This window comes from Lissotriton helveticus, chromosome 7 (assembly GCF_964261635.1).
Source record: "Lissotriton helveticus chromosome 7, aLisHel1.1, whole genome shotgun sequence".
NCBI classification, from domain to species: Eukaryota; Metazoa; Chordata; class Amphibia; order Caudata; family Salamandridae; genus Lissotriton; species Lissotriton helveticus.
The window spans coordinates 586,747,414-586,772,625 of record NC_136068.1 but is presented as its reverse complement, the minus strand read 5'-3'; the positions used below and the strand labels follow the sequence as shown (position 1 = coordinate 586,772,625).

Below are 25,212 nucleotides of genomic sequence, written 5' to 3'. Positions count from 1 at the left end.
AATTTGTTAGAGCAGTTTCCAGATAACTTTAGCGAAGACCAAAAATGCATATTGCAAATGGGAACAGGAGAATGGCTACCCCAATAGCGGATAGGATGGGTCTAGTGGATCATTACTCCATTAACAAGAACTCCCAGTAATTTGCCAACAGAGACTGGCAGCTGTGCTGTTGAATATGTTGGCAGGGAAGGGATAAGGGACTGTGTGTGTGTGAGTGAGAGAGAGGTTAGGGAGGGATTTTCCAGGAGTGACAACAGATGGTGGATGAGTGAGGTGAGGATGACAGAAGTAAGGGGCCACTGCAACTGAGGCAAGCTTTCTGCCATATTAAAATAAGAAGGCCCTACTCTGAGAGTGCATACATATTAAACCAGAAGAACAAAGCAGCAGCAAGACTGACTCGCCATACTGTCTGAAACGCTAATGCTTGGGCATCCTGTTTGGGCACGCGCACCAGGCTGTGCTCAGGAACCAGTTTCAGTAAGACTAGTATTACTGCCACCTTTTCTGTTATGCTGCTTATTAGTCTTAATTCAAAGCGTTTGAGTCTATGAATGCGCCAATGCCGGAGAACTGTGGTTAAACCTAAGTTACTTGCTCCTGAAACAGAAATCCTAAGCATGCATTAAAAAAATCTTTGCTGCTTTTTCCAGTTTTGTGTTTTTCCCTGTGGGTCTGACAGTCTAGGACCACTAGAGGTGCTGCACATATCAGCAAATACATTAGACAACAGAGCTTAAGCACTATTTTATGGTGTCTATAAGCTACCTAATACCAAGTTATAGGGTGACTGGTGGTCGTAGCAGCTAGCTGTAGTTCAGGAGCACAGATATTTTTACTTGAACCCACCTCTTCCTCTAGTTGTATTCCAAGCATCCCCAGAAATTGAGCAGCTGTAGAGTTTCCAGTAATGAGCCTACGCTAACCTGGACTTTTCTGATATAACAGACCATTTTCTGCTTAACTTAAGTCTTTAGCTTGATTCCCTAGCATGCAGATGGTCGTTCAGTTTCCAAAACTGTTGGGACTACCTAGCTAGATATTACTGTACCAGATGTCTGATTGAAATTGCTGTTAAACACAGACTGTACATGTCAGTTCCGAGTTGGGACTGGTCTGGCGTGGTCCAGTTGGTGCCAGAGGGCCCCTTGATGGTCTCTACCCCACTACCGCCCCCCTAGAAGATGTTTACTTCATTTGACTTTTCTAAGATTCTGGAACAGGGAAGTTCCCGCCCTCCGTTCTCTTGCAGTCTCTTCATCAGACAAGCCTTGAAGGTGATCTCTCCCCAGTTGTTGGCAGTTACATACCCAATACAGCATCTCACACCAGCACCAAAGTCACAGGGATAAAATTGGAATGCTGAAAAATGTCAGTAGCACAAACGTGAGCGCTACAAAGGGTGATAAAAATGGGACACAGACTTCGCTTGACCTGGCCTCTTTCATCTTGGTGGGGCCCCTGCTCTAGGTGCTTCAAGGCTACTGTTATGCTGGGAGCTAAGCCACAGAGACTCTGCCATACTCAACTACCTTGCACCTGGAGCCACAAAGACATTCGGTGGCCAAATATTTTGAACTGACGTGAATACATTGCATTCCATTCTCTGTCACTGAAGTACACTTCTCCATTCATTATCCTGAAGTAAACTTACTGTAATAAAACCCAACAAGCTATAAAGGTGCTCAAGAACACTGCAACACTCCACCGAAAGTTAACATTCCAAGTACAGCTCCATGTTAAATAGAATTGGGGACTACTAAGTAAACATTATTTTCTTCATTACTGGGACGTAGACCATGCAATTGCCTTTTTAAAGCATCATTTTTATACCTAACCCTTTTTTACCAGCATGAAAATAAAGTTGCATTCTTCATTGAAAGCTGTAGCAGTGTTGGATCGCACACCATTGCTTCCCCTGGAGAAACCCATGCCCAAAGGGCCCATAGATACTACCAAGGAGCTGTAGTTACAAGTAAAGATTTTCTACTTACTGCCACCAAGACCGAGGTGTATTTATCCTAACAACTTTGAGTAAGACCGATATTGCATAAATTAAAGGGTATGGTGTTTGTCAACTGTGCTATTGCATTGCTTTTATGTATGTATGTATGTATGTATGTATGTATTGCAGTCTTATATAGCGCAAAACACTGTCACCCAATGGGTATCCTGGCGCTTTGACAAAACAGACTAGCACACGGTGACAGAGATCACGCTACTCTAGGAAAGAGATAAGTTTTTAGATTTCTCTTAAAAGATGGAAATTCACTTTGGCTCCTCAATGGAAGCGGAAGAGAATTCCAGAGACTAGCAGCGGCAAAGCTGAAAGAACGGCCTCCCATTCTTAACCTCTGAAACCTGGGAACTGTTACCAGGCATGCAGAGGAAGAGCGCAAGGTTCGTGAAGCAGTGTACCAGGAAAAAAGATTCTGCAACAGAACAGGTCCCTGTCCATGCAACGCCTTAAAGACCAAACACGAGGCCTTAAAAAGAATCCGTTGCTGGACAGGTAGCCAATGGAGATCACGCAGCGCTGCGGTGGACGAGGCAATGCGCGGGCGACACAAGGCCAGCTTGGCTGCCATGTTTTGTATCCGTTGGAGCTTTTATCATATCGCATAATTTGATCCTCCGTATCTGAGTACTTCCAGTTGCCTTGAACATAGTCCTTTTTTAGGTCTCGCAGAGAGACCTATTGCAACCAAACCACAACGTTGACTTTTACGATCCGGATTTGTAGAAGTGCACGTGCTCGTGACCGCGCTTCTATCCCCCTGCCTTGCTCTTCAAAGGCTCCCCATACCATTTGCTCCTGCCTCCCCGCCCACTGGTTCACACCTCACGGCCACCAGGCCGTGACTCGCATTTCTGCCCAGCAGCTTCAAAGGGATCTGGTTCCCCGCCCACTGCTTCACACTTCACGGCCTGGCGGCCGTGACTCGCATTTCTCCTTCCCCCTCCCCACAGCAATGCCAAGAGCTTGTCACAGTTGATGTGTTCTCTTTTTTTAGATCTCACGGGGCGTGATTTCCCTCTTTCACCCTGTCTCCTCTTTCGTTCTTTCTCTTGTGCCCTCGCTTGCTATTTTTTCTTTTCCCTAATACCCAACCTCGTATCCCTATTTTGCTCGTCATCCCGCCCTGGTATTGTTTTCTCCTTCCTCTCACTCTTCACATTTCTGTCTGCTACCTCTTTCATTTGTTTTATTTCTCTTGACATCCCTGTCTGTTCCTTCAACAGACTGTCTTTGTTTTCTCATTTTGCTCTTCCCACGTTTTCTCCTCGCTCTGGCACAAAACCTCCTCTTTTTCTCCCTTTCCCTGCCTCACCTTTCTGTTTTCACCCGTATGACTTTCTTTTCTTCCATTTCCATCTTTCTCCCATCTGTCCTTTACTCCATTCACACACTGTACTCCACCCCCACCCCCTTTCTTTAAAATATTTCTTTATTGTTTAAGCCAAATCTTTGTAGGGCGCACACAAATGTCATTCACAAGCCCATGCCCTCCCCACCTCCCATCAGTACATATAAGCACTTAATTAGACTCTTAGGAATAATGGGGGGGGGGGGGCTCCCAGGGGCGGGAGGGAGTGTGCCTGCGTTCACTGTGTGATTCAGTGGTGTGTCCCCGTGACGTGCACAGTGCGCTGTATAGTACACGAGTCACCGCTCCCTGGCCTGCATGGGGACAAGCGCCTTCCTGCAGTGTATTCTAGCGCTGCGTTAATGTCCCATTGTGTGAAGCGCACGAGTAGAGGGAGGGGGGGAGTGAATCTGATGCTGAGCAGTGGAGCGCAGCACAGCTGTGTCCCGGCCTCTGTCTCATCTCGGACCCCGACCATCGCCGGAGACTCGACCTCCGGCGCACTCACCCGCCTGTCACCTCTGAGTCAGAGCGCACTCTGCTGTCACCGTCCCTGCACTCTCGTCTCAGTGTCAGACCTCTCTTACTCTCGTCTCAGTGTCAGACCTCTCTCACTCTCGTCTCGGTGTGTGTCAGACCTCCCCCCTTACTCTCCGCTCTCATCTCAGTGTCAGACCTCTCTCCCCTCTCACTCTCTGCTCTCTCTTCCCTCTCTGCTCTCTCTTCCCTCTCTGCTCTCTCTCCCCTCTCTGCTCTCTCTCCCCTCTCTTCCCTCTCGCTCTCCGCTCTCTTCCCTCTCGCTCTCCGCTCTCTTCCCTCTCGCTCTCCGCTCTCTTCCCTCTCGCTCTCCGCTCTCTTCCCTCTCCGCTCTCTCTCCCCTCTCACTCTCCGCTCTCTCTCCCCTCTCACTCTCCGCTCTCTCTCCCCTCTCACTCTCCACTCTCTCTCCCCTCTCACTCTCCGCTCTCTCCTCTCACTCTCCGCTCTCTCTCCCCTCTCACTCTCCGCTCTCTCTTCCCTCTCACTCTCCGCTCTCTCTTCCCTCTCACTCTCCGCTCTCTCTTCCCTCTCACTCTCCGCTCTCTCTTCCCTCTCACTCTCCGCTCTCTCTTCCCTCTCTCCACTCTCTCTCTCTCTCCCCTGACTAGGCTGCCCTTTGACTGTCTCCAGTGGCCTGTCTGTCTGTCTCTGGTCACCCCTCCTCACCATCACACACCCTCACACCCTCACCCACCCTCACACCCCCTCACCCTCGCACCCTCACTCACCCTCACCCCCTCATCCTCACACACCCTCACTCACCCTCACACCCCCCCCTCACAACCCTCTCACCCTCACACCCCTCACCCTCACACACCCTTACCCTGACACACCCTGTCACCCTCACACCATCACCCTCACACCCCCTCACTCACCCTCACACCCCCTCACTCACCCTCACACCCCCTCACTCACCCTCACACACCCTCACACCCCTCACACACCCTCACACCCCTCACACACCTTCACACCCCCTCACACACCTTCACACCCCCTCACACACCCACTCACCCTCAAACACCCACTCACCCTCACACACCCACTCACCCTCACACACCCACTCACCCTCACACACCCACTCACCCTCACACACCCACTCACCCACTCACCCTCACACACCCACTCACCCTCACACACCCACTCACCCTCACACACCCACTCACCCTCACACACCCTTACCCTCACCCTCACACACCCACTCACCCTCACACACCCTTACCCTCACCCTCACACACCCTCAGTCACCCTCACACCCTCACCCCCTCTAACCCTCACCCCCCTCACACACCCTCACCCCCCTCACACACCCTCACCCCCTCACACACCCTCACCCCCTCACACACCCTCACCCCCTCACACACCCTCACCCCCTCACCCCCCTCACACACCCTCACCCCCCTCACACACCCTCACCCCCTCACACACCCTCACCCCCTCACACACCCTCACTCACCCTCACCCCCTCACACACCCTCACTCACCCTCACCCCCCTCACACCCCTCAACCTCACACCCCTCACCCACCCTCACCCCTCCTCACCATCACATACCCTCACATCCTCTCACCCACCCTCACACCCTCACCCACCCTCACACCCTCACCCACCCCCTCACCCTCACACCCCCTCACCCTCACACCCCCTCACCCTCACACCCTCTCACCCTCACCCTCACCCCCTCACCCTCACCCCCTCACCCCCCACCCCCTCATCCTCACACACCCTCACAACCCCCTCACCCTCACCCTCACCCCCCTCACCCTCACCCCCCTCACCCTCACCCCTCTCACCCTCACACCCCTCACCCTCAGTCACCCTCACACCCTCACCCTCACACCCTTCACCCTCACCCCCTCACCCACCCTCAAACCCCCTCAGTCCCCCTTACTCACCCTCCCTCACCCTCCCTCACCCTCACACCCCTCACCCTCACACCCCTCACCCTCACACCCCTCACCCCCACTCACCCTCACCCCCCTCACCCTCACACACCCTCACCCTCACACACCCTCACCCTCACACCCTCACTCACACTCACGACCCTCTCACCCTCGCACACCCTCACCCTCACACACCCTAACCCTCACACACCCTCACTCACCCTCACACACCCTCACCAGCATAGCATAACAAAACCTAGCATAGCATAACAAAACAAAGCATAGGATAGCAAAACCAAACCTAGCATAACAAAACAAGAAATAGCATAGCAAAACACTACATAGCATAGCATAGCATAACAAAACAAAGCATCGTAAAACAAAACATAGCATAACAATACACAACAAAACATAAGATAAAACATGGCATAACAAAACAAAGCATTGCATAACAAAACATAGCAAAACACAAAGCACAGCATACATAACAAAACATAGCATAACAAAGCATATCAAAACATAACTTAGCATAACAAAACACAACAAAACATAGCATAACAAAACACAACATAGCATAGCATAACAAAACAAAGCTTAGCATAGCATAACAAAACATAGCATAACATAGCATAACAAAACATAGCATAACAAAACATAGCATAACAAAACATAGCATAACAAAACATAGCATAGCAAAACAAAACATAGCATAGCATAACAAAGTATAGCATAGCAAAACACAACACAACACAACAAAACATAGCATAACAAAACAGCATAGCATAACAAAACAAAGCATAGCATAACAAAACTAAACATAGCATAACAAAAAAAGCATAGGATAGCAAAACAAACCATAGCATAACATAACATAACAAAACATAGCATAACAAAACACAACAACACATAGCATAACAAAACATAGCAAAACACAACAAAACATAGCATAGCTTAACAAAACACAGCATAGCATAACAAAGCTTAGCATAACAAAACATAGCATAACATAGCATAGCATAACAAAACATAGCATAACAAAACATAGCATAACAAAGCATAGCATAGCAAAACACAATACCACTCAGTGCCACATAATTCTATGCTACATAATTAGATTGCACTCAATGCAACATACTCTCCAAATACCACTCAGTGCCACATAGTTATATGCCACATAATTACACTGCACTCAATGCAACATACACTCCAAATACCACTCAGTGCCACATAATTACACACCACATAATTACTCGACTGAATGCAACACACTCCACACAATACCACTCAGTACCACATAATTACAAGCCACACAATTAAACTCTACTGAATACAACATACACTCCTCATAATACCACTCAGTGCCACATAATTACACGCAACATAATTACACTCTACTCAATGCAACATACACTCCAAATACCACTCAGTTCCACATAGTTACACGCCACATTATTACACTGCACTCAATGCAAGATACGCTCCAAATACCACTCAGTGCCACATACTTACACGCCACATAATTACACTGCACTCAATGCAACATACACTCCAAATACCACTCCGTGACACATAATTACACTGCACTCAATGCAACATACATGCCAAACAATACCACTCAGTGCCACATAATTACACGCCACACAATTACACTCTACTGAATACAACATACACTCACACAATTCCATTCAGTGCCACATTATCATATGCAACATAATTACACTGCGCTCAACGCAACATACACTCTAAATACCACTCACTGCCACATAATTATATGCTACATCTTTACACTGCGCTCAACGCAACATACACTCCAAATGCCACTCAGTGCCACATAATTACACGCCACATAATTACTCTATCTATCGCCCTCACTCTATCGCCCTCTATTCATCTATCGCCCTCACTCTGTCTATCGCCCTCACTCTCTATCTGTCTATCGCCCTCACTCTATCGCCATCATTCTATCTATCGCCCTCCCTCTATCTATCTATCGCCCTCCCTCTATCTATCGCACTCACTCTATCTATCTATTGCATCACCACAGCATCACTCAGCACCACCACAGCATCACTCAGGTGCACCACAACATCACTATCCGCTACCACAGCATCACTGAACGCCACAGCATCACTTGTCGCCACCACAGCATCAATCTGTGCAACCATTCAACAACTGGTTCAAATATGTTCTCTCAATGTTTCAAGCTTTATTACAAATATCTCAAAAAGATGTTAATATTTCACTTCTGTTCTTGGATTTTCGTCACAATAAAATACACTGAACATAATCTTCACAAACGTTATTTACAAAAGTTTAAGCTATTGCCGTTATAAATTACAATAACTTTTATTTAAGTATTACTTATTTTTAAAAAATAAAAGCCATTGTTATTTGTAATATCAATACATCTAAGTCACGTAAATACAACACATATTGCATTACAAATGCTATAGGTGTCACATTTGCGAAATTTATAGCTATTGGCATTGTAAATGACAGCTATTAATTTTGCTATTTTCAAAACCAACACATAAATAAAAAAAAATGTCATTTACAATACCAATAGCTCAAACTTTCCTAATGTGAGACCTATTGCATTGCAAATGCTTGTTTTACACTGGTTCCCTGTCTTTGGTATGAACCTAGGGAATTGTGTTTTTCAATACATTCTTTTACCAATCTATGTACTCTTCACATAGTGTTCTACAAATAGTGCTAGATTGCTCGAGTAACTGTTGCGTTTGCAGTGGGTCCATGACTTAAGTTATAATTAATTTCTGTGTGAATAAATAACCGGTAGATGTTAATTAAGGGTATCTGCAATATTGTATTCATGAATGCAACTGTAAATGATATTTATCGTATATATTTCAACTCAATAAAAAATAAAGTTTTGCTTCTTGGGTGCACCATAAATCTTCAGAAAAAGGTCCTGGTTTCAGGTTAAAGCAGTGATGAGCATCTCTGCACCAGCCTCAGTACCCCCATGTACCTGCTTCAGTACTGCCTTACAGCATTTCCTTAAGTTATTACCCCATGTACCTGCTTCAGTACTGCCTTACAGCATTTCCTTAAGTTATTAAAGTCCCTTTCAGTAGTTTGCACAATAATATATTGTTTCCATTCTCCTTACAGGTTGAAGCAGAACATTGTCCCGTTCCGTGACAGTAAACTAACACGAGTGTTCCAGGGCTTTTTCACAGGTCGTGGTCAGTCTTGCATGATTGTCAATATCAACCAATGTGCTTCTACGTATGACGAGACTCTGCACGCCTTGAAGTTTTCTGCTATAGCCAACCAGGTGGGTGAGATAGCCGGGCTCTACTGCATGTAGTAGCAACGGCGTGTAGTAGCAAGGGCATTATTCTAAACTGATGGAAGGGGGTTCTTGCAAGAGGAGGTTGTAAGCATGAATACTATTCTGTTGTGCAGGGAGACTCCTAATATGAGACGCTTCACTGGGAAAAGAGTACTTGTGCATTGGATGTGGGAAAGAAGTGCTAAAAGTGTGTGAATCCTCTTCTCACACTTCAGTAGTGGAATCTAACATGAGAGGAAAAAAATCCATATATGGAGATGGTATTCGCCTTCACCCATCTCCTTCAATGGATTTATGACACTTGTCACATGGCTTGACTGGCACTGTAATGATGACCTGCGCTATTTGGGCCTTAAAGTTTTAGCTTGCATCTCATGCACGTGCTACATTCTCCCGTCTAGCCCAGTGTTGTATGGCGAGACAGGGGCTTCCTTTTCAAACCCAAATTTGAGTAGTACATTTTAAAGACGTGAATTGTTAAATGTGAATTCCTGTAACTTTCAGAGCACCTACTTTCTCTGTGGTGAAGGGCTTTCCTCAGGAATAGCCATGGGAGATAGTCACAGATGGATTAAAAGAGAAAAAAAACGCTTCCACCCCTAAAACGTGTTCACTGTAAGAAATTTTGATCTTGGTGCTGTCAAGCTTTGCCACTTCCACTGGCTCGTGATGGTGAATATATTTAGATCAGGTGGGTTGTTGCAGCTGTACTGAAGGAATTTAGTTTGTACGCCGCTCTTCCGGCTCCACAAATTTCAGTTCAGACCATTCCCTCCTGAAACATTGTTTAAATAAAGCTGTACAAGCAGACATGGATATATTGTTAAACTGAGGCTACCATGCTGGTTGATATGTTGCTTCATTTTACAACTTTAGAGATGTGGTATTATTATTATTGAGAGTAAGATTTGATATTATCCCTCAAATGAAGAAATGATAATCAGAAATGAAAGCTTTTTTTACTTAGAATTATGGTCTTGTAAGGGACCATGCATCTATTGACCGTACCCCCAAATAAGAAGCTTGTTTGATACTGCAGCCCTTGCTAAACTCCCCTGCTTCTGTAAGGCAGATACATATTTTTAAGGCTCTCTGCTTGGTTCACAAATCGTTTTATGATCCTCTGGCAAATCCTTTTCCCCCTAAATCTTTGTTTTACAAACCTAACAGCCTAACATAACAAGCGTCAGACTAATAATTAAATTACTAGCTGAGCCATTCTGTTGCACTCAAGAAAACCTCTCCTGCCTTTTTGTTTCAACGTCTGAATGGTTCATAGGTCTTTTGGTGTTTACAGCTTTAACTTCTTAGCACTAGGGTCTCTTCTGGCGAATGTTGTGCTTTGTAAATATAAAAAATTGCAATTAATGTATTTACAATATTTGGAATTACCAGACAACGCGATTACGCAAAGCTACTAACTGCACTTAATATCTTCTATCAGCTGGTCCAAGCTCCTATTGCGAAGCTGAAGATCCCATCCATCAAGTCGCTCATCAGGGAGCACTCCAGAGCCAACCGCAGCCTTGAAGTGGGCGAGGATGTAGAGGTGATGGAGGAGGAGGAGGAAGAGGAAGAGTTGGACTCTGATGAAAGCTGCAATGAGGGTGATGTCACGATGTTCAACAGAGAGGTTTGTTCTGTCCTAATATGAATGTGGGTGCGATAATAAATGGTGGTGTGATGCTCTTAACTATTCAAGAGCTTGCTGCTGGGAGGTGGTGAAGGGAGGTAGTGCAAATGTTTTTTGGAGGAAGGGTGACATTCTTGAGGTGATGCACCAGTAGGGACTAAAGGTGTGCAGTGTGTCCTTAGGGCAGCTGGTAGTGCACTCATCAGAGTTGGAAGGTATGGGAGTGCAGCCATTTAGTGTAAGATGAGTTGTTGGGTGTACTGTGAGGGTGATGGGCTCTGTCTCTTTATTTATTGGAGTAACTCCTCCCTCCAGGATCTCATGCAGGCTGTGGAAGCAATGAAGGAGCTGCTCCTGAAGGAACGTCAGGAGAAGCTAGAGCTGGAGATGCGCCTTCGCAAGGAGATCTGTGAAGAGATGGTGGAGGAAATGCAGGCCAGGGAGGCTTCAAGCAGGTATTTACTGCAGTGATAGGATATTGTGATTGTTATTGGCTTTCACTGTCAACTAGTGGGCAAATATTATGTGCTGCACTAGCAGCCTGTGGTTGGGACCTGGATGGGCAGCTTGTAGCATTTGGATTTGTAATGTTATGTTCCTTTGCATCCAATGATCTGTGGCTGGCAGGCATTCGCTGTTACTCAGAAATCTGACTAAATGTGCTTTGTAGTTTACATACACTTGTATGTCCTCTCTGATAGTTGTAGTAGTTCAGGTTGAAGAAGGAGATGCAGCAATGCTTTAAGATGCATCTTAAAGAGGGCAGGGGTGGACAGACAATCCTTGAGTATCTCTTGCAGTCAAGGGAAAAGGTCGATGCAGAATGGAAGCAGAGATAGGAAAATGGATATATTGGTCAGAAAGCAAGCAACAAAGTGAATGACAGTGCTGGGGGGACCGTAGTAGAGATGGTGGAATTGATAATTAACTATAGTCTTTAAGCCTATGTTGCAGTGAGTGTTCATTCTATGCACCTACAGCTGGAAACCTGTTTTGATGTCCAAGACATTAATGTTCTCTTCTATTAAAGTAAATAATTGAATGTAGGGTGCTTTTTCGATCCTTTTCGATCACCAAAGGGAAGATAATTGCAGATTGGGCAATAGAAATATCAATTTTTTTCTGGCCAGCTTCAAAGGAGTGGTTGGTAATGGCTCTGACCAGGATGGTAGCTTAGCTGTACACAAGAATGTCGTATTATGGGCCACTCAGGTGTTCACCAGAGATTTTGATGCTCCTCCTCCAACTGTGAACTCTCCTCACTTATCTCCAAAACATTTTGTTCTAATTCACAGTGATATAATGGAAAGCAGTCTCTTTAAAAATAGTCCAAACCTGTACCAGAAACCAGTCTTATACAAGCCTACTTAATGTCCCCACAGTATCAACCTTCTAAAAAACTGTCAGTACCTCAACTTACAGACTTTCTGTAAACTCCCATTGCTAACTATTGTTCCGTTTCAACACACTCCGTTTAATATCAGTATGTTAGATTCTTCCTACCTCATTAAAATGGCTGTCCGCGCATGTCTGTGTAAAAAATAAATCAATAAATAAAATTGTCCTACCTGTTTTCACTCATTTGGCCATATGGCACTTGCCTAGCCCTTCCTTCATTTTGTTTAAGTGGCCGCATCAATCAGCATCACTTGGAAACGACTTAAATATGCTCATAATCATTCTCCCAGTGCAGCCTTGCAACCCTACTCAGACAGGGTGAAAATGCCGGGATGTGCATGCGCGAAGGTGAAAGAGCTCGATACCTCGTGCAACAGAAGCAAAGCCCGAGGCAATGCCACTGTTCAAGATGTACAATGGATTTTCAAAGAGCCCAAATGAAATTAACAATGGATTTCAATGGTTTTGCATGTGATGTTCATGCTGAGCCGTTGCACACGGGAGGACCCAAAAATATTTACTTTAGGATTAGACTCTGAATAATTAATGTTCCAGAGTTAAACATAATGGAACCATGCACTATAAATGTGAGTAACATGTGCTTTCTCCCGGCAGTGAATATGTGGAGCGGGAGAAGGAGCTGCTGGAGGAAATGTATGAGAGTCGTATGGAGAACTTTAAAGACTCCTTCACTAAGTATTACCAACAGGAGCTTCAGGTGAGGGACCGAAGGATGGTGATGGAGAGTCTGGAACAGCTCTACTACGTGTTGCCATGCTGCTGTGTGAATGTACCTGGGAGGCTATTGGCCTGGAATGAAACCTCTCATCTTATGTTTGAGTTAGTGGTGGGGCTAAGCCCCACCTTCCAGTGACTGCTTGTAGAGGGAAGACTGAAGGTCATCTAGATAGGACGCTGCAGGTGACATGCTTGGGCTAAGACATACATATGGGCTACACTTGTAGGTGGCTTTCTGATGGCACTCTGAGTGAGACCCTTACCTTCCTTCTCTGCCATAGGAGCGAGAGGAGAGGATCGACGAGCTGGAGGCTGCTCTGCAAGCCAGGTCTGGGACGAAGGCCGTGCCGGCCAGCAGCAGAAAACCAGAGGTGATGGGCAATCTTGGTGTTGAAGAGGAGCATCTCCGGAGGTCTGAGCGGGTTGCGTCCTCCAAGACCCTGCAGCAGGAGCTGGTACAGGCCAAGCAGGAGCTGCTGGAAACCAAGGTGGAGTTGGCGACGTGTCAAGAGCAACTGCGAGCTAAGTGCAAGGGTACGTGTTGCTTGTGCTACTTGGCAGTACCGTAACCAGGGCAAGAAGGGAGACTCCAAAAATATGGAAAGTCCAATTCAAGCACTTGGAGCTCTCTAGACTAATTCAGTTGATTAGTTTAAGACTACTATTGGTTAGTCTCCAAATATGGTGTTCTATAGGCGCTACGGCATTTGGTAGTGAGCAGATAGTGTCCTACGTTTTTGTGGGACACAAAACGAATGCACTTCGATTGTGTAACCAAGTAACAGGTGAACTCTGGTCCTTTAGTCTCTTGAGAGCTTTTTTCCTGCAAGGGTGCTCAAGGTATGAGCAAGTAGATACTGATGCTTGGACTCGGGGTCCTAACTTTCCTCCTGGGCCAAGCTTGCATACCCCTTGGAACAATTCAGTGTGCTAAAGTCACAGCAGCTGTTTCCAGTACACAAGGTAACAAGTATTGGCAAAACCAATAGGTCTTGTCTGAGACCTATTGACTTTCGCATCGATTTTTAGCCATGCTGCACAACGTCCTTGAAGCTGTGCAGCATGAATAAAGAATAAAAAAGAGCTTTGACGTTGCTGCCGGCTTCATTTTGTAACCGAGCACAAAATGACGTGGGTACATTTTTTCTGTTTAGTTACAGATCCGAGTTGGATCGTTAACTAAAAAGAAAGGAGGCAAGAAGGCGGATTAAAGAAAAACCTTTTATTGCCTTTAAAAATGATTTCTTTTTCAAAAAAAATGTGGGCGAGGAAAACAAAGCAGGGCTGGAAGCAGCACTTGGGGGAGGGGGGGGGAGCAATACAGAGGGGGCAGGTGGACGTCAAGAAGTAATGCGTGAGCTGCGTGGAGCAGGCCAGGGAGAAGCACACTGGCATGGAGGTAATGGGGAGAATAAGCAACGGGAGAGAGAGGAGAGAAACGTGCAGCAGATGGGGGAGTAACACAGACACAACAGAAATCAACAAGGAGTTTAGGGGAAGGGAAGTTTAGGAGATATAACAATCAACAGAAGAGTGTCAAAGTAAGTTAAATAACAAAGAACAAGACTTAAAACCAATTGGTGTTAATAGACAGGAAGGAAATTACCTCCGTCTAGAGAAACAGAAATTTAGTAAAGAAATAAGGTGCATGTGCTCAGTGAAGAAAAAGAACCCTCAGGTACCGCCTGTGAAGGTCGGTAACCAGTTGTCTTCATTGGGTCCAAAAAGGTTGAAAAAGCAAAGTAGTGATAAAGAAGTGCTTTAAAAAGAGCGTGGGCTACTCATCACACAATAATTTTATTAAGAGGGTAGCTCTAACTCTAGTAAAAACAGTGCAAATTAAAGGACTAGTGATTGGTTGCGTTAGTTTGAACCAACAAGTCCTTACTGGAGTGACAAAAAAACAAAGATGGTCAACATGTTTCTGCTTAAGAGCCAAGGATCGGCTCAGCATTCGTCAGGACCAAAGAACTCTATCATATACCTTAATGGGCACTCGCTAAGGTGTCCAAAACTAAGGTGTAGAGAAGGAAAAGCAAATATAAAAAACTAATACAACCTGATTAGTGTAGACTTCCTATATTGGGTAAGTCTTCCAACAGTCTCACCCCGAAGGGGAGACAAAAAAGTCTGAAAAGTAAGAAGAAAACAAAAACAAGTCTGTTTTAAAATGTGACTATTATAACATTTTTCAGAAGCCATGTACTTTCATCAAACATGCACTTATATCAAACATGCACCAATATTCTAACTAGGAGTAATTATTCCTAAAGAATACAATCTCCGTGACTTGGGACGCTAAGCCCAGAGAAAAACCATTTTAATACATGAATGCTCAAAAAAAAGCTCCTAATCTTAGAAGTCTGATTTAAATAACACGCAGGTATTTTAGTCTGCGGTCACAGGGTAAATATATAATTTAAAAAGTACTCGTCATAATTGTAAAGCCAACCAGAAGGTTGGAGTTGAAAAAATCACAAAGACGACCTTTGAAAGGGGCATATGAAGCTGGCCAGTCGAGTTACATATAGAAAAAAACTCACATTTATAAGTCCTCAATGGGGCCTCATGGGCTGGCGGTGGGGGGAAAACCTTCACGCTCGGTCCATCTATAAATATAACGTGGTGCATCAGAGATGTTAAGAGGCACCCGTATCTGTGTGGAATTATTTAAACAAATGATGGCAGTAAAACGGTACCACTGCATGCACCTACTTTATCCGATGCGACTCCCCGCCTTCGGACCTATTCAAACCGCGACCGCCGCCCGTAACACCAAGCGGCACTGAAGGCGCGGGTTTGTTTTGTATGAAAGGAACGCGGAAGCGCCAGAAGGGCGCGGCTCGCGTTCGCCAGTGGTCACGTGCTCATGCCAGGTCTGATTTCATTTAAAGGGGCCTCATTATACGCTTCATTTGTCAGTACAAGGAAAGTGAAAAAAGACCTGTTGTCTTGGAAAAAGGCCAGAAGAACATTGGCAAAAGCAGGGGCACAGAATAGAATGGTATTTAAATAGCGCCCCATTTAAATTCACTTAGTAGTGCTGCAATATAACGCTAAATCAGCCCAACCCCAGCAGTATTCGTAATTGTGAAATGCTGCGCCACAGCACTACCTGACAAAACGCAGTGCACCAAATGAGAACTATTTTAAGAGGAGGAAGGGGGGGGGATACTTCTAGGGAAAAAAACCTTTATGGGTAACCCACGAGTCATTTGCATTGCTAAATAGGTCACTGATGATCAGAAAAATGCTATCATGGGTAAACCATTTATTATGGTTATCGCTGCATTACCGTGCCCCACGGTATTTCATCGTTAAGGCCATGTTGGTGAGTGGCCAGGCGATATACCCACCTCTGTTCCTTTTCAAAAAGGGTGCCCTCATTATTGGAGTGGATTTGCTCTATCACAACCCATTTCACATCGTTGGGGCTGTGACCATTTTCCAGAAAGTTTAGGAGATAGACAGCAGGAAAAAAACATGCTGTCTCATGGAGTGCTTAATCCACAATAAGGAACATGAGAGGGAATGATCCAATCAGGTCGCCCTCCACTCAAAAGCAAACAATATACTGAATAGACCTGACTTTCTGATAGATACATCTGCCGTGTGGATTCCTCACCTTGTGAATACCCCCTTGCGTCAGCAACATTCGGAAATTCTTTTTTCGTAGCCTCGCGCCGACGTGGACTCCTGACGTCATAGAGACACGACCTCGCTCGCGACTCCGCTGACGTCACCGACGCCTATAATAGGTCCACGCCGGCGTGATGACATCAGTTCCCTTTTTTCCGCGTCGTCGACGCTAACGGTTTCGGGATACTCTGTAGCCTTAGTACATTGTTACTTCGTTTCTTCGATTCTCCATTCTCAGATATTTCTCTTCTGTTGTCATGTCGACAAAGAAGACCGGGTTTAAGCCTTGCAGAGAATGCGGGAAGATGATGTCCGTTACGGACCCTCACCAAGACTGTATCTGGTGTTTAAGCTCGGATCATGACGTCGATGATTGTTCATCTTGTCAAAAGATTAATCCGAAGGCTCTTCGTGAGAGGGAATCTAAACTTCTTGTTGCCAAACTTAAAGCAAGTAAGGTTAAAAGATCCTCAAAGCATCCGAAGAAGTCGAGGTCGAGATCCAGGTCAAGGTCTCGAGAGGCGTCGGCCTCGAAGTCATCATCTGGGCATGCTTCCGGTTCCCACAAGAAGCATAGGAAGAGGAGACACGGATCACGTCATTATTCCAGATCAAAGTCTCCCAAAAGGATGAAGTCGAAAGTGATTCCTCCTCGTGAGTCGGAAGGTGAGGCTTCACCTTCGAAGTCGGTGGTCCATTCTCTGACTCCTGTTCCAGATCCGACTCCGGCTCCGTCTCCGGCTCCATCTCCGGCTCCATCTCCGGCTCCGGAAGATGCCGATGGAGTTCCTGTTGAGGAAGGGACTTCGAATCCTGTTGAGGAAACAGATTCTAATGTACCTCGTGGTCAGCCTGAGCATCCACCATTCCCGACTCCAGGTCAGGACCCTTCTGCGTTTTTAAACGCGATGTATGGTGTTTTCTCGAGGTCGTGGTACCCCTCTGGAGCACCTTCGGGTCCCATGGGTCCAATGGCTTTCAATTTGGGTGTTCCACACTCGTATGCTCCGGCACCCTTCATGCCGTATATGCCGGCTCCGACTCCGTTGTGGCAGTACCAAGCTCCACCGAGGTCGACGCCGGTGTCGACGCCAGCTCGGCCGAAGTCGACGACTCCGGTCCCGGCGTCACCGACTCCCTTGGATTCTATGGGGCAGCCTTCCAAGCCCTCGGATTCGATTCCGAAGTCGGCTCCAGCGCCGTCGAATTCGGCGTTGGATTCGACTGCACTTCGAGTCAAAATGAGGTCTCGTAGAGAGGCTCAACGACTTCTGGAGGAGCAGAGAGTTAATGATTCATCTTCTGAGGTGGAAGAAGGTGAATTGGAAGGGGATTGTTTCGAAGACCTAGCGGATGCTAGTGGTCTTGAGTTTTCACCGGAGTGGTCTTTGCCTTCTGGACCTGATGCTCCCTCCAGAGATGTCCAACCTTATCATGTTGTCATGAAGAAGGCAGCAGGACTTTTAGGTCTGACTTTGCCCTCTGTTGAGTTTAAATCAAATTTGTTGACAGAGGTTCTCTATTCTCCTAGTTCATCAGTGGAACCTTTGCTCCCATTTAACGATGCCTTAAAGGATCCTATAATGGAAGTTTGGAAAAAGCCTTTTTCTGCTCCTGCAGTTGCAAAAAGTGTGGCTAGGAGGTATAGGGTGGCTCCTGAGGATCCTGCTTTCTTATCTTCGCATCCTTCCCCTGAAAGTTTGGTAATTCAGGCCGCTTGCTCTAAGAAGTCTGTTGGGGCTTTTCCGCAGGTGCCTGGCGACAAAGAGGCAAAGAAACAAGATCAGGTCGCGAAGAAGATTTTTTCTTCGTCCAGCATGGCTCTGAAGTCTTCTAACGCCACTTGCCTCATGGGAAGGTACATCCATGCTCTTATGGACTCTATAAGTTCTTTGGTCCCTAAGGTTCCTGAAGCTAGTAGAAAGGACTTTGAAGAGGCTTTATCTGACACTCAGGCAGCGGCTCGTCAGGTCATCCAAAGTGGACTTGATACAACAGATTCTGTGGCAAGAATTATGGGCACGGCGGTTGCCACGAGGCGTTCAGCCTGGTTGAAGTCGTCTGACTTCTCAGCTGATGTGCAGTCTGCATTATTGGATTTGCCTTTCGATGGCGAGGGGCTTTTTGGAAAGAAGGCAGACGCGGCCTTGGAGAGATTCAAGGACAGCAGAGCAACTGCTAGATCTCTGGGCCTTCAGGTCAGGGGTTCTACGACCAGAAAGTTTAGAGGGTTTGGTCGCTCTTCCTTTCGGTCGTATAGACCCGCTCAGCAGCAGCAGCAACAACAGCAGCAGCAGAATACCTTGTATAGGTCTTACAGAGGGAAACAGAGATCACGTCCTCGCGGTCGTCAGGTCTCTTCCTCCTCCACCTCCTCCAACCCCCCAGCCACAGAAAAGCAGCCCTAGATCCGCCATTCAGGATCATGTGGGTCCAGTGGGGGGCCGGCTTACCTACTTTCTACGAGATTGGGAATCGGTTACATCAGATCTTTGGGTTCTCAATCTCGTAGAAAATGGGTATGCACTTCCCTTTCGGGAATTCCCTCCCAATTACCCTCCTTGCCAGGGATATTGCTCAGAGGAACATCTGTTACTCCTACAGGAGGAAGTCCAAACACTTTTGAGAAAAGGTGCGATAGAGGTGGTTCCAGAGCAGGAAAGGGATCAGGGATGCTACTCCCGGTATTTCCTGATTCCCAAGAAGGATGGCAGGCTTCGTCCGATCCTGGATCTCAGGGTCTTGAATTTTTATCTGAAGCAGGAGAAATTCAAGATGCTCACCCTTGCTCAGGTTCTTCAAGCTCTGCTGGAAGAAGACTGGATGGTGTCACTCGACTTGCAGGATGCGTATTTTCACATCCCAATCCTGAAGTCGCACAGGAGGTATCTCCGTTTTACGGTTGGGTCACAACACTACCAGTTTGCGGTCCTTCCGTTTGGACTTACTACTGAACCTCGGGTCTTCACCAAGGTGATGGCAGTGGTGGCGGCACATCTCAGAAGATCGGGGATTCCGGTATTCCCGTATCTGGACGATTGGCTGATCAAAGCGGAGTCGTCAGAGATTGTGCTTCATCATCTGCAGGAGACAACCCAGTTGTTGTACAAGTTGGGTTTTTCAATAAATGTACCCAAGTCTCACCTGGTGCCCTCCCAGCGCAACCTGTTCATAGGTGCAGTACTGGACACAACCGTATGTCGTGCATTCCCTCCCCCTCAAAGGATTCGCGACATACGGGAGATGATTCCTTTATTTTACAATGGAGCGGTCGTTCCAGTCCTGAAGGTCCTTCGCTTGCTCGGTCTGATGGCTTCTTGCATTCTGTTGGTCGACCATGCACGCTGGCACATGAGGGCGCTCCAGTGGTGCCTCCGCAAGCAGTGGTATCAGCACAACGGAGATCTCAGGGAGTCAGTGAGGATCTCCAGAGAAGCTGCAGCGGATCTGTCTTGGTGGGGCGTGGAAGGGAATCTGTCCCAAGGAAAGCCTTTTCAACTTCCCCCATCGGTGGCCACGGTGATATCGGATGCATCCACTCTCGGGTGGGGTGCTCATCTGGGGGATCTGGAGGTCAAGGGCCTTTGGTCTCCAGAGGAAAGGTTGCTTCACATCAACCTTCTAGAATTGCGGGCGATACGTTTGGCGCTCAAGGCCTTCCTCCCTTCCCTTCGCGGTCGGTCGGTTCAAGTCCTGACGGACAACACGACCGCGATGTGGTACATCAACAAGCAGGGAGGAGTAGGGTCGCAGTGTCTCTGCAGAGAGGCTCTGCGTCTCTGGTCCTGGGCTCAGGGCCATCAGATTTGTCTAATGGCGAATCATCTGGCCGGGGTGTTGAACGTTCGTGCAGACAGTCTCAGTCGGCAGTTCTCTGCCGACCACGAGTGGAGGCTTCACCCGGAGGTGGTTCACGACATCTTTCGGATGTGGGGGACTCCTCGGGTGGACCTGTTCGCCACTCACGAGAATGCGCACTGCCTGTCTTTCTGCAGTCTCCAGTATCCGATGCAAGGAGCCTTGGGGGATGTGTTTCAGTTGAGTTGGAAAGGTCAACTCTTTTACGCGTTTCCCCCCATACCCTTGATTCCTCGGGTTCTGAGGAAGATTCGCCTAGACCGGGCCCAAGTCATATTGGTCGCCCCGGATTGGCCAAGAAGGGTGTGGTATACAGATCTACTCCACCTCTCCTCTCACCCGCCGCTCCGTCTCCCTCACAGGGCAGACCTCCTCTCTCAGATGGAGGGGCAGGTTCTACACCCCCACCTCCAGACATTGCACCTTCATGCCTGGAGATTGAGCGGGGCAACCTGATTTCCTTTTCCCTCCCGCCTGACGTTGTGGATGTCATCTTGTCAGCCAGGCGTGACTCCACTAAGTCCGTCTATTCTTATAGATGGGCGAAATTTGTCTCGTGGTGTGGGGAAAGGTCTATTGATCCTTTGAAGGCCCATTTGTCTCACGTTCTCCAGTTTGCCCTTTCTCTGGCGCAACAGGGTCTTGCCGTTGCTACAGTGAAGGGCTATCTTTCTGCGCTGTCAGCTTTTCTCTGTTTGCCTGACCAGCCTTCTCTTTTTAAGTCACCTGTGGTTTTAAGGTTCTTAAAGGGCCTTATTAATAAGTTTCCTCCTGTCCCTTTTATTGTGCCTCAGTGGGACTTGAATCTGGTCTTGACCTTTTTGATGGGTGCTCCTTTCGAGCCTCTCCACAAATGTCCCTTGAGGCTTCTTACCCTTAAAACTGTTTTCCTCGTTGCAATAACCTCGGCAAGGAGGGTAAGTGAGCTTCAAGCTCTTTGTCACAAGCCCCCTTTCTTTTCCATACATGCTGATCGAATGGTTCTCAGGACCAGGGCTGCTTTTCTGCCTAAGGTGGTAACTCCCTTCCACCTAGGACAGTCTATTACTTTACCTTCCTTCTATCCTCCCCCTCACCCTTCTAAGGAGGAAGAGAGACTGCACCGTCTGGACCCTAAGAGGGAGGTGTCCTTTTACTTGGACAGATCCAAGGACTTTCGTTTGGAGGACCAGCTCTTCGTTGGATTTGCTGGCTGCAAGAAAGGAAGAGCGGTCCATAAAAGAACTTTATCGAGATGGATCGTCCTCTGCATAAAGATCTGCTACTCTTTGGCCGGTAAGGAACCACCAGAGGGTATAAGGGCTCATTCAACTGGAGCTAAATCTTCGACCTCTGCATTGGCTAGAGGTGTGCCTGTTGAGGATATTTGTAGAGCGGCAACTTGGTCTTCCCTCCACACTTTCGCGAAGCATTACTGCTTGGATTCCGAGGTGAGGAGGGACGGTCATTTTGCACGCTCTGTCCTTCAGGATTTCCTGGTCTAGAAGAGTGGACACCCTCCTCCGGGAGTGGGGACTGCTGTGGGACTCTATTCACAAGGTGAGGAATCCACACGGCAGATGTATCTATCAGAAGAACAAGTTACTTACCTTCGGTAACGCTTTTTCTGGTAGATACTATATCTGCCTGTGGATTCCTCACTGACCCACCCGCCTCCCCGTTGTCCACTCTTCTTTGCCAGAGTTACTGTATTGTAATGTATATATATTTTGTTGTCAAGGAAATGTTCCAATTTCTTTCCTGCTTTTGCTTAACACTGTGTGTTTTGCCTTGATTATTGTGTACTATGTATACTTGTATATTTCTACTGTCATTGGTCCGTCCGTGTGCCTCGATGGCACGGAAAAAAGGGCGGAACTGATGTCATCACGCCGGCGTGGGCCTATTATAGGCGTCGGTGACGTCAGCGGAGTCGCGAGCGAGGTCGTGTCTCTATGACGTCAGGAGTCCACGTCGGCGCGAGGCTACGAAAAAAGAATTTCCGAATGTTGCTGACGCAAGGGGGTATTCACAAGGTGAGGAATCCACAGGCAGATATAGTATCTACCAGAAAATGCGTTACCGAAGGTAAGTAACTTGTTCGTTATGGACATAAAACAACTTTCTTGGATCCTGGTGGCAGGATACTAATATCCCTGGCTTTCAATAAATGCCAGTTGCGTCCAGTCCTAAATGTCAAAAGTTTGTTTTTATCCTTTCCAACCCACCCCATTTGTACCCCCATTTAATAATGTGTACAAAAGAAAGAAAAATGTGTGAAAGGTCAGAAAGTGCTACATGTAAGCGTCACCAAGGGAGCTGCTCGTAGGTACTCGCCAGTTTGCTCACGTTTTTCATCATCGGTGACTTGAACATGAAAAAGATAAATCCAGTGTTTAATATATAATAAAAAGTGAAGAAAAAGAAAGAGATGTGAAAAATGGCACAAGAAGTGCTAGTGTCAAGCTAGACCCCGTGGTATGAGAGACTAAAATTGAGTTAAACCTCACATGCCCATGCTTCAATTTTTATTAACCAGTTTACCGCGGTGAACATTCCGCTGCGGTGTGGGCGTTCGACGGAGTGGGCGAGGCTGCGTCGGCCAACAGTCATGCGCAGCACCCAGCAGGTAGTGCTCGCATCGGCCGTTGGCCGTAATTGTTGTGAGCCCACTCCAGATTAAAAACAAACCACATGTTTCAGACCACTTTAGGATAGGCCAACATGTTTCATCGCCAAAAAAACTTTCCGGCAATTTCATCAGGGCTGGAGCCAATCTTCACCTCACTGGACTTACGACTTAAGCCAAGGGTGACTGATAAACAAAAGAACAGACAAGTGGTACCAACCAGTCAGGACATCTTTCAAAAAGCCAATTGGCTTATTGATGCAAAAGGTAACATATATAGCACGAAAGTCCTAATATATTTACCAAGGGCTTGCCCTCAAAATTATACCGGCATCCCACCTTCTAGAGAGTGTCCTTCAATTGTAAGTTGCACATCCCTTGCAGGGACATACAGTTGACCCTCGTAAACCTGTGAATATACGCACATAAGTATCTCACTTGTTACATCCTCAAGTAAAATGCTCAAGTCAAAAGGGTTAAAATCTGTACTTCAACATTAGCATTCAGGTACGGATATTTGTATGGGCCAGTTAGTAAGTGAAGCGATAAACGTGAACATGCATTCGCTCCCCTCTGTTTGCCTGAGGACAGCCATTAACATTTTCACCATAATCACCAACTCATCTTATTTTCGTGCGAAATTTAAAAGCCGGGCTCCCACCCCCCTTCAAATCTGTCAACCCACTCAGCCCGTATTTCTCTCTTGTGGGATGAAACACGGGCTCTTCCACTGCCTGTTCTGTCTGCATGCACACCCTTACCGCTTTCAGACGAGAGTCTGGTTCTATTTCATTTCGGTGTCCCGTACGGTCGCACTCTACTTCAAGAGAGTGCACTGGAAACAAATCCAGATCCCTACCCTGTGGCCTACTCCGATTCAGTGCCATCTTAAGATGGTTTTGTTCGTCCTGGGATAGTATTGAGAATATCTCATAAAGTCACCCTTGGAGATTGAACATTGTATACCAGAATCTTCCCAGTCTACAATATCTCACACACATGTGGGGGACGTCATGTCATACATAATTCATTACAAAAAGATGAAATTCAACTAATATAGTTTTCGACAGGGGTGTTCATTACAAATGTTTATTTTTTTGTTTTAATAAGCACTATTCCGCTGTTAATGCAATGGAGCAGGAAGATGATATTGTAGAGAGTTACTGTGGATTGAAAAGGGATTCATTTTGCTGACAATCTGCTTCCACAAGAAAAAAAAAAAGGGCGACTGACATAACTGGTGTTGACACAGAATTACTGTGTGGAAAATATAACGGAAATGAATCTCACTTGCCTCACTTAACGGCTTCCATTCATGAACCGCTGAGAAGCACTACATAAATTATCTGCTTATTTTATTCTATACAATACAAGTCATTGAGGCCTACTTGGTCAGCCTTCTCAAAGAATATCCACCGTGCCTCCTTCCTTGCCAGTGTTCCTTCCAATTTACATGTTTAACCAATTATTCTTTCCAGCACCGTCCACTTCAGATCTCTGAAGTTCTGTAGTAAGGGATCTCTGTGTATAGTCCTAATCTAGTGAATAGTCCCGCCCATGTGCGTGGACCCCGGAGCAATCAAAAATAATCTCTTAAATTGTCCTCAGTGCAGTCCTGCATAGACACTTAAGAGAAAATTAAAGACAATAATGCATCCTATACCTGCAAGGCTACACTGTCCAGTGCTTCAATTAGAAATGCAAAGGATATTCCACCAACATCACATTTAACACAGTCTGCTAAGTTTCATCCATAGAGAAACTTCCCCTTCACAAAATCCTTGGAATGATAGAGAGGAAAGGATGGACAGACAAGCCCCCATAGGCTGCCATTATATGTCTGGAAAAGGGATACCGTGCCTTTAAGGAACTCTCCAGGGACCCTCGGTATCTCATGATGCACAGCAAACTCCTTTTGCTTTCAGTTCTTTTTTCCGGCTCCTGCTAGCAGGACCCTGGAGCATTGAGCTCTCCCTTTTTTGGGTGTTTTTCAATTTTTTGCCACTTTTAAAGTGTTTAGAGTGTTTCACTCTACGTCTGACTGCTTCTTCTACCGGTTTCTGGAGTTTTTGGCCACTCTTTTTTTCGAATATGCCTGCCCTGTTCGACAAGTGTCCCGAGTGTGCCAGGAAGAAGGCAAAGTCAGACCCTCACAGGGTGTGTATCCTCTGTCTCCCTTCCTCTCATGTTCCTGAAGACTGTGAGATTTGCCAACAATTCTCCAGGAGGACC

The 25,212-nt window shown here is 46.5% G+C and overlaps 1 protein-coding gene across 4 annotated transcripts in view; it reads left to right on the top strand.

The window, feature by feature from the left end:
* Window positions 1-25,212, top strand: part of KIF20A (kinesin family member 20A) — a 190,295-nt gene that overhangs the window by 104,838 nt on the left and 60,245 nt on the right. For all 4 annotated transcript variants that reach the window (XM_078652718.1, XM_078652720.1, XM_078652717.1 and 1 more), the window contains exons 12-16: window positions 8,923-9,088; window positions 10,551-10,739; window positions 11,055-11,194; window positions 12,753-12,855; window positions 13,157-13,409. In XM_078652718.1, the coding sequence (XP_078508844.1) occupies window positions 8,923-9,088; window positions 10,551-10,739; window positions 11,055-11,194; window positions 12,753-12,855; window positions 13,157-13,409 (851 nt within the window). The remainder of the gene's footprint in view (window positions 1-8,922; window positions 9,089-10,550; window positions 10,740-11,054; window positions 11,195-12,752; window positions 12,856-13,156; window positions 13,410-25,212) is intronic.